At 43.6% G+C, this 16,279-nt stretch overlaps 1 protein-coding gene across 1 annotated transcript in view; it reads right to left on the bottom strand.

Moving 5' to 3' along the window:
• TEX11 (testis expressed 11) overlaps window positions 1-16,279 on the bottom strand; it is a 270,524-nt gene that overhangs the window by 95,809 nt on the left and 158,436 nt on the right. Inside the window, exon 16 of the mRNA XM_063433451.1 lies at window positions 10,147-10,284. Within this exon, the coding sequence (XP_063289521.1) occupies window positions 10,147-10,284 (138 nt within the window). The remainder of the gene's footprint in view (window positions 1-10,146; window positions 10,285-16,279) is intronic.

Here is a 16,279-nt window from a genome sequence, read left to right as displayed (position 1 = left end):
ACTGCTTCTCTTACACACACGGAAACACAATGCATCTTACACACACAGAGTCACACATTGCATCCCTTACACATACAAACACAGATTTTCACAATGCATCCCTTACACACACACACACACACACACACACACACACACACACACACACACACAATGAATTCCTTATACACAAACACACAGTGCTTTCTATCCCTTACACACAAACACACTGCATCCCCTATACACACACACTACATCCCGTACACAAACTGTTATTAATATACACTACATTCCATAACAACACACACACATTACATCCTCTACAATAACACATAACATATCCCCTACACACATACACTCCACTCCCTGTGAGCGAACTCAGGTGTGGACCATGTAGGTGGACTTATGGGCGGCCCTTGTAGGCATACTCACGGTCAGGCCCTGGGAGCCCAGACCTTGATCTGTGTAAGGAGCCTCAAAAAATGGAGCTGCTTCCTGTCCGTTGATTTTTGTAAGCAGAGTTACAAACAGCCTCCAGAGAGCCTGTTCTACACCTGACCAGTGGAGCCAGATTGCAGCTTGAGCCCATCATCAACCTCTTGTCCTCAACTGGTGGTAAGCAGTCTCACTAATCTCTAATTTACATTAAAGGGACACTATAGTCACCAGAACCACTACAGCCTGATGTAGTGGTTCTGGTATCAATAGCCTGTTCCTGCATGCTTTTTAATGTAAACTTAACACTGCCTTTTCAGAAAAAAAAAGACACTGGCTTTAACTCATATGGCAGATCATATGGATGGGGCATTGTGATGTCACATGGTGGGCAGAGCGTATGAAGGGGTGGCAAAGTTTTGTTTGCATGGGGCGGCAAAAATCATTGCACTGGCCCTGATGGGAGTTATGATTTCCGAGTTACATTAGTAAAAAAACAAACAAAAAAACCCCACATTATTAAGGGGGTTGAGGTGACATCGTGAGTTACCGCACCGGATGACACCAACCCTAGTGACGGCGCTACAGAGCTGATATTGTCAAAAATCGACTAGTCTGCATTCACTACATAGCTACAAGGTTTTCTTTGCTAATGCAATCTTTTGGATAGTAATTTGATACATTGTATCCAGCTTCTGCACATTGCTGGACCAACAGTGTTACATTGTATCTGTTATCTGTACTCCTATAAATAGCTCGTAGTATGCTGCATTTACCTACCTACAGCAAGCATGTCAAACTCGTGGCCCGCTGCCACATGCGGCCCACAGTCAATTTTTCTGCGGCCCAGCCCATCAGGGGGCGCAAAAATCACTTGTCAGACTGAGATATGGATTGGAGGGAGCGATATGAAAGGGAGGGAGAGATGTGGGGAAGAGATATAGAAGGCAGGGAGAGATGTAGGGTAGAGATATTAAAGGGAGGGAGAGACATGGAAGGGAGTGAGAGATATGGGAGAGAGATATGGAAGGGGGACTTGGATTGAAGGGAGGGGAACAGAGACATGGAGGGAAACAGACATGGATGGAAGGGACGGGAGCAGAGGCATGGATGGAAGGGACGGGAACAGAGATATGGACGGAAGGGACAGAAAGAGAGACATGGATGGAAGGGGGGGAAAAAGAGACATGGATGGAAGGGGGATAGAAGCAAGTGCAGTGATGTGTGCAGCCACAGCATACCCTGCCTGGAGATTGCAGAGGGACTAGGGAGCGAGCAGAGAGGACAGTGCGGCTAACTACCTGGCTGAGACTGCAGTTTGCAGAGCGGCTGAGGAAGTGTGCAAAGCTTTTAAATGAATTATATATATGTACCCAGGACTACATATTGTTTGCATTAGAATGATACAAGTAATTTATTTTGTGTTGGTCCAGGTCAAACTCTTTTTTTTTTTTTTTTTTTTTTAAACTTAAGCCTTGTTTATTCTGCCCAAGTTACCCTTTTAGTTTGACATGCCAACCTACAGGATAGAGTGGGTCTATCTCTACTGCTTGTTTCTATAAATTTCCCTTTTTTTTGTTAGAGTTTATCTATTTATTCATTTTATTTTGTGTGATTTTGTTTTTATATAGCCATTATAGTTGTTATTTATTTTAACAGTATACATACAATAAAAGTAAAATTTTATCTGGAATAATATCTATCTTCTTAAGTCAACCTTTGTTAATTAGGGTTACCCCCTACTATTTTCCAGTGATTAATTTTATTAGGCTCCTAACTTCTTTCTACTAGTTATATTATATTAATGATTGAGGGTTTAAAATGTCAATTTTACTCACCACTAAAACCATGGAGAGTTCATGGCATACTCACCAGTGCTTAATTTCTACTTGCCAGGACTACATGTTCACACAGCACTGGCTGGTGGAAATTGAGAAACCTGATGATATTGATATGAAGAATTTCAGGTGGATGAAAGCAGAGCACAATATTAATTACTGAGAATTTGGATTTAAAGGAACCACATTGCTATATTCAGGTTAAAACCTGTCAGAATGTCCCCAAAGTAAGGGTTAACTTTGGCTCACATTCTTTGTGTAGTGATGCCACAATCCAATGTTTAAATTGTTGCAGGTTATGGTAATCATTATTCCTCATTTAACCAGTGCTTATTGTTTCTTACATAGATCAATTATTGGGTCCCCTGGCCTGCATTGCTGTGAGTAATAATGTTCCTTAGCAGCCTCAGTTCCTGTGGTCCAAAGATTAGCCACCCAATTACTCTCTTTCATTATTGGCTTCTGATCATGGTTCTCATTCCTAACTACATTACGGATCACCCTTGTATGTCTTATGGCTTCCAGCCTTGACTCCCGCTATCTGATTACACTCACAGATCACCTTCATTGTCTACTTACATACTTGTTACAGATCTCACGTCTCTGTTCTCAACCACACTCACGGATCATCTTTGTTTCCAACTGACATTCCTGTAACAGACCTCAGCTCTCTATACACAGCAATGCTCACAAATCATCCTCAGAACTGTTGCCTCACTCATACGGGCTCCTTGTCTCAAACTATACATTAGGAAAAGGACTTTGTCTCACAGTCTCAACTACATCCAACTCACAGTAAGCTTCATTACTGCCTTATACTGTCTCCACTTGTTCAAAAACTCTGTGTCCAAGAAAGCTGTATTCTGACTCGACTGCTCACTGAGTGCTTGCTCCTTGCAAACCTTCATGCAAACAGAACTTTTAAACTGCTCTAGTCCACCCCCGCACTACCTGCTATCAGAGGCGGAACAAGAAACCCTGGGGCCTCAGTGCGAAAATTGCCATGGGCCCCTCCCCCCCACATACATCTACCCTCACCCCTTCACACGTCCCCACCCGCCCCACACATGCAGACACACACATATAGACACATACTCACAGACATACATACAGACACACATGCAAAATGTTTAAGTCACCCTCCTGTTTCCTACCTTTTAGGTGCAGGAGGGTGACTTTTCCTGGGGTCCAGTGGCTCAGCCTGATGGGAGTCAGAGTTTCCTCCTGATGGGAGTCAGAGTCATTTCCTCACTGCGGTTTGATGTCATCACAGATGGCCCAGTCGCGCTGTTAATGCGCTGCAGCGCTTCCCGGGATCCCTGGATATTCACTGCCATCGGGTGGCCCTAACAGCATGGGCCACCCGATGTGCCCCTTAACGTGCGGCCCTGGCCACAACACATGGCCGGCTGACACCCGGTTGCAGGGGTCCACAAGGCAATTCCTGCGATCGCGGTAGTTCCGCCACTGCCTCCTATACTATACTAACACTGCACAATCACACTAGACAGTTACTTTGCTATAACGTTGCATTGTTACTATCAACATATTACAGGAGTTCGTAAAGGAATATGGTCTATATTTTCTATTTTGGAATTGCTCAAGCTCAGGTGTCACAATCTATGGCAACATTAATAAAGTAAAGTCTTTTCATTTACTGTTTAAACTATTGTGTCCTCCAATTATTACACAATATTACACCATTCCCACCAAATAATCTTGACACTATCATTCATACTCCTACAAGAACCATTCATGTATTACGGGGGTTGTGTAAAGTTAGGCTGTAAGGGGACCAGGAACTTAAAGGGACTTGCATTACTTGGAGACAACTGTCTCGTTCAAGAGACTTAGCTTTGAATGAGACAGATGTCTCATTCTACAGGCTCAAAAAACAGGTAATTATATATTTTTTTTATATTTACCTGCTTTTTGCTCCTTGCGCTTTCCACACCCATCCAGCCAATCAGTATCCTATCCCTGGGAATCTGGTAAAATTAAACTGAGCATGCGCAACATGGTCACACATGATCAACTGAAACATAATTTATGACATCCTAGAGCATTGGTTCCTAACCCAGTCCTCAAGTACACTCTAACAGTCCAGGATTTTGGAATTACCCAGTTGTTTCTAATGGGTTTTTAGAAAAGAAAAGAAAAAAAAAACTTTTTAGACGCAACAGGGTAATCTCTAAATCCTGTCCTAGGACATGCTCAGGCTGTGAAAACACATTATGCACTTCCATCTGGCAACAAGAGTTGCCTAGATGCTGCAGTAGTTACTGCAGCACTGAACCAATTCAGTCTGCCTGAGGGAGACAGCCCAGCAGCCTCTCTGATATGTCTCTCCGGGGTACAGACCATGAATAACTTTCTCCCGAACTCCGACCGGTGTTGCCATAGGTTACGTTTGACATGTCAAGTGCCATAGTTTGCAAGACAACATGCACACGGGAGACAGTGTGCACCTGGTGGAGAATTGACACCTAAGCCACCGAACCACCAGGAAATGGATTACGGACACCCCACTTCCATCGCAGAAGGTAAGCAGGAAGGAGGCAAACGTTAAAAAATAGTAATTAGTATTGGGAGTCTTGGATATAGAAATACAGCCCATATACATATAATAACCCCACACACATATGCTGCCAGACAAAGTCACACATGTTCACAGACACACATTCACACACAAGGGTACCCATTGTCAGACACACTCTCATACACAGGTAGACATCACCAGACACACAGAGTCACCTACACGTTGTGACTGTGTGTCTGTATTTGTCAATGTTTATGTCTCTGTGCATCAGTGTGATTTTGTGTGCATTTATCAGAGTGTGTATATGTGTATGAGTAGGAGTATGTATGAGTATCAGTGTAAATACCGGGATTCACTGTGCAGAGCACTGTATGTGTCACTTAGTATACAGAGGGATTTACTGTGAAATGCTATTTGTGTGCAGAGTGAATCCCTCTATATCTTCAGTGACACATACTACTCTACAAAGTGAATATCTCTATATACTATAAACACACTTTAGATTGCAAGCTCTTTCGATCAGGGTACTCATCAACCTATTGTTCCTGCAACATTTTGTAAACATTATTGTTAAATTTCCCCCTTTATAATATTGTAAAGGGTGGTGGAATAAGCTGGCGCTATATAAATGCCAATAGTAATAAGTGCATAAGTGTTTATATATAAACACTTATACACATATTATACAGAGAATCAGTGTGTCATTGGTTTCTTAACTCTCAGCTTCTTTGCTCTATTGTTTGTAAAAGCCATGGATGTTCACAAGAAGTAAGAGGGGCTGACGAAACTCCCCGGGTGTGCCATACAAGGCAAGATAACCACATTTATTAATATTTATTCCAAACTTTTAAAAGTTTTCTTGCATTATTCTACTTTGTGAATTTGTGCAAACACGTTTGGTTGCTGGTTTAAAAAACAAAGGGATGCATTTCCCTTTTACTGCATTTAATAGAGGTGGTACAGAGGAGTGTTTTTAACCCCTTAAGGACACATGACATGTGTGACATGTCATGATTCCCTTTTATTCCAGAAGTTTGGTCCTTAAGGGGTTAAACTTTTCCATCATTTACAGATGGCTCATTTTTATTGATTGAGAGTAGTGGGACTGTGTTCTTGTTTCTGCCATGCAATGGTTGGTGGGGGTATATGCTTATGGCATATATAGAGCAGGGCCATATTTATTATTGGACCCCAGGACCCTGACTGCATGTATGTGCAAGTAGCAGTGTATTTACTTGTATGTATCTATTGTTACCATTAGAAAGCAGTGATGTACTTGTGTGTATGTACTGTTACCATTGGAAAGCAGTGATGTACTTGTGTGTATGTACTATTACCATTGGAAAGCAGTGGTTGGTATACTTGTGTGCAGTGTTTGAATGCAGGGGTGTACGTTTGTAAGTAGTGTTGGCTTTTAAGTGCAGGTGTGCTTTCGTGCATAGAGTTGGTGTTTTGTATATCACTTTAACATTTGAATACAGGGATGTGTTTGTATGTAATGTTTGCATTTACATGCAGGGGTGTGTTTGGATATAGTGTTGTCTTGTAAATGCGGATGTACATTTGTGTGTAGTATTCGGTGTTTGAGTGAAGGGTGTATCTGTATAGAATTTTGAAGTTTAAATTCAGGGGTGTGTTTGTACGTAATGTTTCTGTTTGCATGTTGTATTTGATTTCAGATGTAATGTAGAGAAGTGGAGCGATGTAGAGTAGATAAACCGCTCTCACCATATATCAAAACATGGAAAAATACAAAGAAAAATATACTTATATTTTTGCTGGATCAAGCTCAATATCATATGTAACATGTAGGAAAAAAAGAAATCAAAGAGATCATAGTACAGATCTGCATGAACAATTATATACTCTTATATATGTACACTAAATCAGCTGGATATAAAGGTTACAATTTATTTGTATACAATGTATAAAATCAAAATATTAAAAACACAGCTGAAAACAGCTATAAACAATAGTGTAAAAAGTGCAAACAAATTCTGCTTACTAGAAACAGTGGTGAGTAAAACGGTATGTGTCCCCGTTACTCACAACAAGGTTATCCCGCACTGGGAGATGTCCCCTGGGTAGAGAGAGTTCAGTGAGGCTCTTTTTTAGCAGGTTCCGGGTCGGCAGATGAAAGTTCAGGTAGTAACTGCTCCGTGATCCCGGCTCGCATTCAGACTCCGCCTCCTCCTCTTGCGTAATCACGCTTCTGTCTACGCGTTTCGCCGTTCTCAGACGGCTTCGTCAGGACGTGATGTGCTGAAGTCCGTTCTCACTTGTACGGATTTTTATATGACCAGTCTCAAATATAATTGGTTCGGTCTTTCAGTCCTAATTAACATATGTACGGTGTCCCAGAGAAACCAACCGGATCCGCAAGCATATCATATTTGAAATGAAAAGCTGCTTCACCTTCGTTTTTCATGGGGGTTTAACTCCTTATGCACAAGTTCTTTGTGTTTTATACATAAAATTAATTTACATGTAATCAAGTTAAAACAAATATTTATGCACAATTAATCAAATTGATAAAATACATTTACAATTACAATTCCAGCATATTTTTCATATATTCACTTTATATTTACTGAGTGAAGGGTGTATCTGTATAGAATTTTGAAGTTTAAATTCAGGGGTGTGTTTGTACGTAATGTTTCTGTTTGCATGTTGTATTCGATTTCAGATGTAATGTAGAGAAGTGGAGCGATGTAGAGTAGATAAACCGCTCTCACCATATATCAAAACATGGAAAAATACAAAGAAAAATATACTTATATTTTTGCTGGATCAAGCTCAATATCATATGTAACATGTAGGAAAAAAAGAAATCAAAGAGATCATAGTACAGATCTGCATGAACAATTATATACTCTTATATATGTACACTAAATCAGCTGGATATAAAGGTTCGCGTAGCTGGTGGCGAACTGGGTGCCCATGGTCGTACCGCAAGTCTGGAGGTAGAAATCATGATTAAACCAAAAAAAAAATATTCCCTAAACGAAATCAATGGTAGTAAATATAAAGTGAATATATGAAAAATATGCTGGAATTGTAATTGTAAATGTATTTTATCAATTTGATTAATTGTGCATAAATATTTGTTTTAACTTGATTACATGTAAATTAATTTTATGTATAAAACACAAAGAACTTGTGCATAAGGAGTTAAACCCCCATGAAAAACGAAGGTGAAGCAGCTTTTCATTTCAAATATGATATGCTTGCGGATCCGGTTGGTTTCTCTGGGACACCGTACATATGTTAATTAGGACTGAAAGACCGAACCAATTATATTTGAGACTGGTCATATAAAAATCCGTACAAGTGAGAACGGACTTCAGCACATCACGTCCTGACGAAGCCGTCTGAGAACGGCGAAACGCGTAGACAGAAGCGTGATTACGCAAGAGGAGGAGGCGGAGTCTGAATGCGAGCCGGGATCACGGAGCAGTTACTACCTGAACTTTCATCTGCCGACCCGGAACCTGCTAAAAAAGAGCCTCACTGAACTCTCTCTACCCAGGGGACATCTCCCAGTGCGGGATAACCTTGTTGTGAGTAACGGGGACACATACCGTTTTACTCACCACTGTTTCTAGTAAGCAGAATTTGTTTGCACTTTTTACACTATTGATTATAGCTGTTTCCAGCTGTGTTTTTAATATTTTGATTTTATACATTGTATACAAATAAATTGTAACCTTTATATCCAGCTGATTTAGTGTACATATATAAGAGTATATAATTGTTCATGCAGATCTGTACTATGATCTCTTTGATTTCTTTTTTTCCTACATGTTACATATGATATTGAGCTTGATCCAGCAAAAATATAAGTATATTTTTCTTTGTATTTTTCCATGTTTTGATATATGTGAGAGGGGTTTATCTACTCTATATCGCTCCACTTCTCTACATTATATCTGAAATCTTTCATTTGGTGACGGGAACACTTTTGAAGTGTGAAGCTGTACTGCTAAATTACGTACACTTGTACTTAATAGAAGCTATATTTTACCCCTATTAACTTTAGTGATTCTTTAGTGCTCCAGTAATATTTATTCATTTATGTTGTATTTGATTGCTGGGATGTATGCATACTTACACAGGTATACATACACATTAACACACATATAAACACGCTGACACATGCACACACTTTAAAACACAGATACACAAGTACACATACACAGGTATACATACACACAGATACACATAGGTATACATACACACTGACACATAAGTACATAGACACAGGTATACATACACACAAATACAGATATACGCATGTGCACATACACACAGGTACACATACAGACACATACACATACACACTGACACACAAGTACACAGACAAGTGCACATATACACTGACAAACAGTACAAATACAGGTACACATAGACAGACAAGTACACAGACACAGGAATACATACACACTGACACAAATACACATGCACAAACACACTGGTACACATACACAGACACAAAGATACACATACAGACTGGCACACAGGTACACATACACAGACATAAAAGTACACATAAATACTGACACACACAGGGGTATGCACAACCTGTATACTCAGACCAAGGTACACACACACAGATAAGTATCAAGTTACATATTTTATCCACCCTCCTATTTCCTTACCTTTTGAGTTCAGAAGAGTGGCTTACCTGGTGTCCAGTGGGAGCTGGCTGAATGAGGCTGATGAGAGTCTGAGGCAACAGACTTCCTCAGTACCTCCCCTCATCCATGTGTGCCTCCTTGCCCTCCTCCTCTTCCTCCCTACACAGAGCCATGTTAGTTGGGAGGAAGTGATCTGACCTCACTTCCTCCCAGCAGGCTGTGGAGAAACTGAGGAAATGACTGGGGCCCAGCCCAGAGTAATATTAAAGGGGCGTGCCTCCGATTACTTCACAACAATATTTTTCATCCTTTTGCCAGCACAGGCGGCTCCAAGTGCTGCAGATAACCGGGGAATTTCTAGGAAATGATTACGGTGAGCTAGACTGGCCCTGCTTGAGGGCAGGGGGCCCATGGGGCAGCTGCTTTGGGTCCCCCAGGAGTTACTGGGCCCTGGGCAGCTGCCCCATTTGCCCCACCTTAAAGACTACCCTGATATAGAGTATCATTTTAAAAAACTTTCAAGGATTATGGAGAAATTTTTGTTGTGGAAGAATTCAAACAAAATTTAGGTCTGTGAAAATGGAGGATGAGAGTGAAACAGGAGAAAGGGTTCATAAGTGACAGTTGTAAAGTGGAACAAAGGGAGATGTAACATGAATGGTTGATTTCAGTGGCACTTTTTAAATTTTTTCTATAAAATCTGTTTTGCAGGGTTGACCTTGTTAAACTCATTAAGTTGTAGATAGCAGTTGGCACGGTTTCTTTGTAGTTTGGCAAGGTTAGGCTCAGATTGATCAGCAGCATAAAAACTCAGGGAATAGTTGTACCATTCAAGAGATTCCATGTACTTTTTAGCCTGTAAATAACAGCATACATGATGTCAAATTAAACACAACTTCATTGTTTAGATATTTCGAAAAACACATATTAAACTCAACACTAAATGTAAATTTCAAGGGGAAAAGATTTATATTTTTAACATGTTCAAACAATCATATATGTAGCTACTTGAGAAAGCTATACCCAACATATATACAATATTTATATCTGCAAGAGTTTTCAGGTATCTGTATACAGTGCCCTCCAATAATATTGGTAAATATGAGCAAAGAAGACTGAATATCAAACAATATCAAACAATTGCAAACACCTGTTTATAAAAAATAAATTAAAACAAACTTTGATAAATATATGTGTTGCACAATTATTGACACACCTATGATTTCATATGAGAAACATATATTTAAAGTATATTTACATTGATCTTCTAAATTTTTTAGTACACCTTGGTGACTAGGAACAGGAAATTGTTCTACCATGATATCCGGTTTCACAGGGGTATAAATAAGAAGCAAAACATAGGCCCAATTCACTTACTCATGGCTATAAGAAAATAGCAAAAAGTATTGAAAATGCCCATTTCTACCATCAGGACAATAACTGAAAAGTTCCGGTCATCTGGAAATGTTATGAACAACCTGGAATAGGATGTGTGTTTATATTGTCTCAACGCACTGTGAAGAGGATGGTGGAAAAAAATCTCGAAGGAACACTGCTGGAGCATTGCAGAACTTAGTTGCGTCTTAGCGTCAGAAAGTCTCCAAAATTAAAATGTCACCTACACCATCACAAGTTATTTAGAAGGGTTGTTTCACAAGTTGTTTCCAACGTCACCTACATCATCACAAGTTATATAGGGTTTCAAGAAAAAATGCCTCTACGCTCACACAAAAACAAACTCAAGCCTTATCAGTTTGCCGGACACTACTGGAACTTTAAATGGGATTGGTTTCTATAGTCTGATAAAACCAAAATAGAGCTTTTTGGCAAAAACACCAGTGGTGGGTTTGGCACACACCGAGAGGTAGCCATAGGGAAAGATACCTTATTTCCATGGTTAAGTATGGTGGTGGCTCTTTAATGCTTTTCCGACATTGGGCGTGGACATTTTGTTAGCATACATGGCATCATGGACTCTATCAAATATCAACAGATATTAAATGAACACCTGACTGCCTCTGCCAGAATTCTTAAAGTGGGCAGTGGTTTGATCCTCAAGTAGGACTATGATCCAAAACATACATCAAAATCAACTCAAAAATGGTTTATAGGAAACAAAATTAAGGTCCTCTGACTTGAAACCAATAGAAAACGTGTGGGGTGAACCGAAGAGGAACGTCCTCCAGCATCAACATTGAACTTTGAAGGATCTGGAGAGATTCTGTATGGTCTCGGGTCCCTTGCAATGTAATCGCCAGCCTCATCAGGCATTATAGGCAAATGCTCAGAGCTGTTATCGTGGCAAAGGGAAGTAGCACAAAGTATTGAATAAAAGGGTGACAATAATTGTGCCACACATATTTAACACATTTTTATTTATTTAAAAAACAAACAAAAGGGGGGCGTGGTTAGCAGCCGAGCGAGCTGGACGTGTCCATGTAGAGCTCTGCTGCGACCGCGGTGCCAATAGCCTACGAAAGCGGAGAAAAATTGCCTAAACTGCTATACCAGGTTGGGGAAGCGCAATGGACAGAAGGGCCCCGAGAAAGCAAACCATAAGGCGGCTGAACCAGGAGTAACTTTGACCGACATGTTTGCGGCCTCTCGCACGGCGCGATCGAGCACACAAGATGGCGGACGGGATGGTCGAGGTACGCCCCATTCCCCCTCGAGCCCAGCGAGCAGCGGGGCCATGGGCTCTCCGGACTCTGAGGCCAGCCAGATCATGGCTAAACTGACAGAGGTCCGCACCTACCTGGCTGCAGAGATCGCCCGTAACTCCGCGGAAGTGAAGGCGGAAATCCAGGCCTTGGGAGTAAGGACGGCGGCGCTGGAGCATCGGGTGGAGTCCACGGTTGTGGCTCACAACGCAGCTGCCGCCCAAATCAATCACCTTACTACTCAATTGTTGACAGCGGAGTCGGCGATCGACGATCTGGGTAACAGGTCGAGACGAAATAACGTTCGCCTCCGGGGCTTGCCCGAACAGGAGGGGGGGGGGGTCCCTGAGCGAAGCGGTCCTGGGGATCTTTAAACCTCTGCTCCCCGACATCCCCGACCACTTATGGCAGATTGAACGGGCGCACAGGGCACTCCGGACGAGAAGGGCGGACGACCGACGGCCAAGAGACGTAATAATAAAATTCCTCTCCTTCCAAACAAAAGAGGCCCTGATGAGACGAGGCAGAGAGCGCCCGATCACCCACAACGGGGTCGAACTCGCGCTGTTTCAAGATTTGACCCCACTAACTTTACAGAGACGACGAGAATGGCGCCCCATCACGGAGCTACTGCAGCACCATTCTGTCAAGTATGCATGGGGGCACCCCTTCCGGCTAATGGCCTTCAAAGAGGGCCGCGCCAGGCTTCTTTTTCCTGATGGCGACCCGGCGCAATTTTTGAAAGATCTGGGGATTCACCCGCCCGCTGATATTGCTGTATCGACGGCCCAGGTGGAGGTCCTCTCTGCCCTCCCTCGCGAATGGTATGCTGCGGACGAATGAAGATGGCGATCTTCAGATGCAGTCCCAGGTCGGATGGCTGTTGTCCCGGTTGGTGAGGCCTCACAGGGGGGGATTAATGTTCTTGGGAGGGGGTTACCTGAGCCTCATTCCCGGGGGGTTGTAATTTTTTTGTAATTCCTTTTTTTTTCTCTCTTGTTTTTGTCATTTTGAGGCCCTGGGTATAGGGATCCGCAGTGAGGCCTCCGTGGGTTTGCGGGCTCCCCCTTCTGTGGGTGGGCTCCCTCTTGTTTGGGGTGGGCTAGGGCTTCTACCTGCTCCTTGCCTTGATACCGCTCCTGCGCTGCTTCTTTGTGGCCACCCTTCCCCATAGAAACGCCTGGTTTTGGGGTCTGGCGGCAGACGCTGCATATAGGCCTGACGGGACCCAACCTACGACATTCTCTATCAGTTTCCCTGTTCTCCTAAGTTAAGCAGGTCCCTCGAGACCGGGACCGGAGTATCGTGCGAGGGGCCTCTGTTGTCTCAGGGGTTCGGGTCTGACGGGGGCGGCGGGCGGCGGGTTCGAATGTTTTACTATGCCCGGCATCTTGCTGCGGCATATATGTACTGTTATACTCCGGGGACATGTGTTTTGGTTGTATCTTTCTGTCTTAATCTTTTTTGCACCCCCGGAACACGGCCCTACCTAATTTTTTGGGGTCTTATGGCGAGTACCGTGTACCGGCTTGTAGCCTCCCAACCCCTATTTTTCCACGTATCATTAAGTCCCTAGGGGGCGGGAGTTGCGATGCATTTTATCTGTGTTTTCATGCTCAGGCGACGGCACGGGCCCGGTGTGGGGCGGCAGGCCGCGGGATACGTTTTTTGTAACACCCCCTTAACATGTATGCTATTGTTTTTTATGAGCGAGGATGTGGGGTTTGACATTTCCTGTCTCTTATTATGCGGGGGGTAGTTGACCATTGGGAACCAGGGCCGGGTGTGGTAGGGGGTACATTGTTCGATATGGGATGATATGGGACGCGCTGTAGGCACTGGTTCTACAAGGGGGATGTTTTACCCCTCCCTTAGGCTCCTCTATAGTTGTACGTGGGAGACAGTTGCACGCACTTCATTACCCCCGGGCGGGCTGTATTTCAAATATTCAGATCCCCATACAGTTAGAGATAATAGGAAACTAACAGACTCCGTGGGGATCCGAGTTGGTGTCTCGCTTAAAATTCCTGTGCTATGCACCTCGAGATGCTTGTAACATAGCTCATAACTACATAAGGTATATAGTTGTCATCGTTCCCCGTATTGCGGCAAGCAAGGAGGATACTTACTTAAGGGCGTAGTATACTGATACTACATGTCGCCCAGCTACTCTACTATAGTACTCATTGATTTTATGTGACCCCCTCCAACCCCTACCACTTCTGAGTTCCAACCCTTACACACAGTTTGCATTATGTTCCCTAGTATTAACCTCGCACAGCTGCCCGCTATTGAGTTATGGGGGGACAGGTTGTGATTTGCTCACTACCCCCTCCCCTGACACCCACTCCGACGCCCTCTTGAGGGGGCCCACAGGTCAGGGCCCGAGCTAGATGCAGCCCGATTGCATTCCCCTACCTTTGTACACTCCAGATGTTTAAAATTTTTATCTCCAATGAAGTTCAGTTTGGCACCCCTAGGGTGCTTCCAGTGGTTGGTCTATGTTCCTGCTTCTCTGGAGCCCTTTCAGTGCTCTGAGTAAGCTTCGACATATACCCCAGTTTGTCCTGGCAATAGGTAAGACCAGGCGTTTGTTTTCCTTTTCCTTCTCAATTTTTTTACGATTCTCTCTCATAACCCTTCTACTCTACCCTACTGTCTTTCCTTTCCCCTTCTCCTTCCCTTCTGTCCCCGTCCTAGTCCCCTTGGGAAGGGGGGGCCTTGTGTTCGCCCGTAGCATGGGTCACAGTCCTGATTTACTGAGATTGGGCAAGAGCTATAGGCCTTCGCACACGACAATGACTTATCTGTGCCGGGTCCCGTGGGATCGGAGTACCAGGACAAGCTTCACGTTCCACCCATTGCCATGCCGTTAAGAATATTATCTCTGAATGTTAAGGGCCTTAATGCCCCAAGTAAAAGACGCCTTATGTTTAGGGAACTTAAACGCTTGAATCCAGATATAGCGTTCCTGCAGGAGACGCATATATCCGCGCATGCGAAGTTCACCCTGAAGGACCACACTTTCAGAGTAGCACACGAGGCTAGAGCATTAAACAAAAGGAACGGCATCGCCATACTCATACACCATAGATGCCCTTTTCGGATTGGGAAGGTGTTAGCAGACCCAGCGGGGCGCTATATATTACTATCGAGGAGTTTGTATTCCCATACGATCCACCTTCTTAATATTTACGCCCCCAACATCCCTTCCACTGAATTTTGGGATCACATGACCCAAACAGTGAATGGCCTACCACACGGCATGATCATTGTAGGAGGGGATCTCAATGCTGCCCCATGCCCAGCCGTGGATAGGAGCCACGGCGGCGGGTTGCCAAGATCACATGGTCGAGGGAGCCAGGATAAACTACTCCGTACGTTTATCCAGCATACGGGCCTCTTGGACATCTGGAGGGCTCACCATCCAGATGACCGAGACTATACTTATTACTCTGCGCCCCATGGAACTTATTCCAGAATCGACATGTTCCTAGTGAACTCGCATTCAGCGTCGAGGACCTCGACATCGTTGGTGGACGTACAAACACACCGCACGTCGGTACGTGAGGCGCTCCTGGACGACACAGCTAGGGCCGTGGTGCGGTCCAAACGGACATACTACGAGAAGTCCAATAAAATGGATACGCTGTTGGCTAGATCTCTTCGCCCGAGACAGGGTCATTCTCACGTCACGAGAATCAAGAATGCCGAGGGCAACTATTGCACGGACCCCACCGATATAGCGAAAGTTTTCACTGATTACTATTCTAAATTATATAACCATTCTGGGAGGAGTGACAGCGATCACCAACAGAGTGAGATAGACGACGCTAGGGACTTTTTGGCTCCACTGTCTCTGCCGAAGCTGAGCGAAGGGGACGCAGCTGTTTTGGGAGCGCATATCACGGCTGACGAAATAGACGCGGCAATCTCGGCATTGAAAGGTAATAAGGCTCCGGGCCCAGATGGTTTTGAGGGCGGGTACTACAAGATCTTCCACGCAGAACTCACCCCACATTTGGAAACGCTATTTAACGATCTCATGGAGGGGGGCGCACCAGACAGGGACATGTCGCTGGCCGACGTGGTACTCTTACCAAAACCGGGCAGGGACGATGCAGTCCCTGAAAATTTTCGCCCGATATCGCTAATAAACCACGACTCAAAAATTTTTGCTAAAATTTTGGC

Source organism: Pelobates fuscus, chromosome 9, assembly GCF_036172605.1.
Source record: "Pelobates fuscus isolate aPelFus1 chromosome 9, aPelFus1.pri, whole genome shotgun sequence".
Lineage (NCBI taxonomy): Eukaryota > Metazoa > Chordata > Amphibia > Anura > Pelobatidae > Pelobates > Pelobates fuscus.
This window is presented reverse-complemented; position numbering and strand designations above follow the sequence as displayed.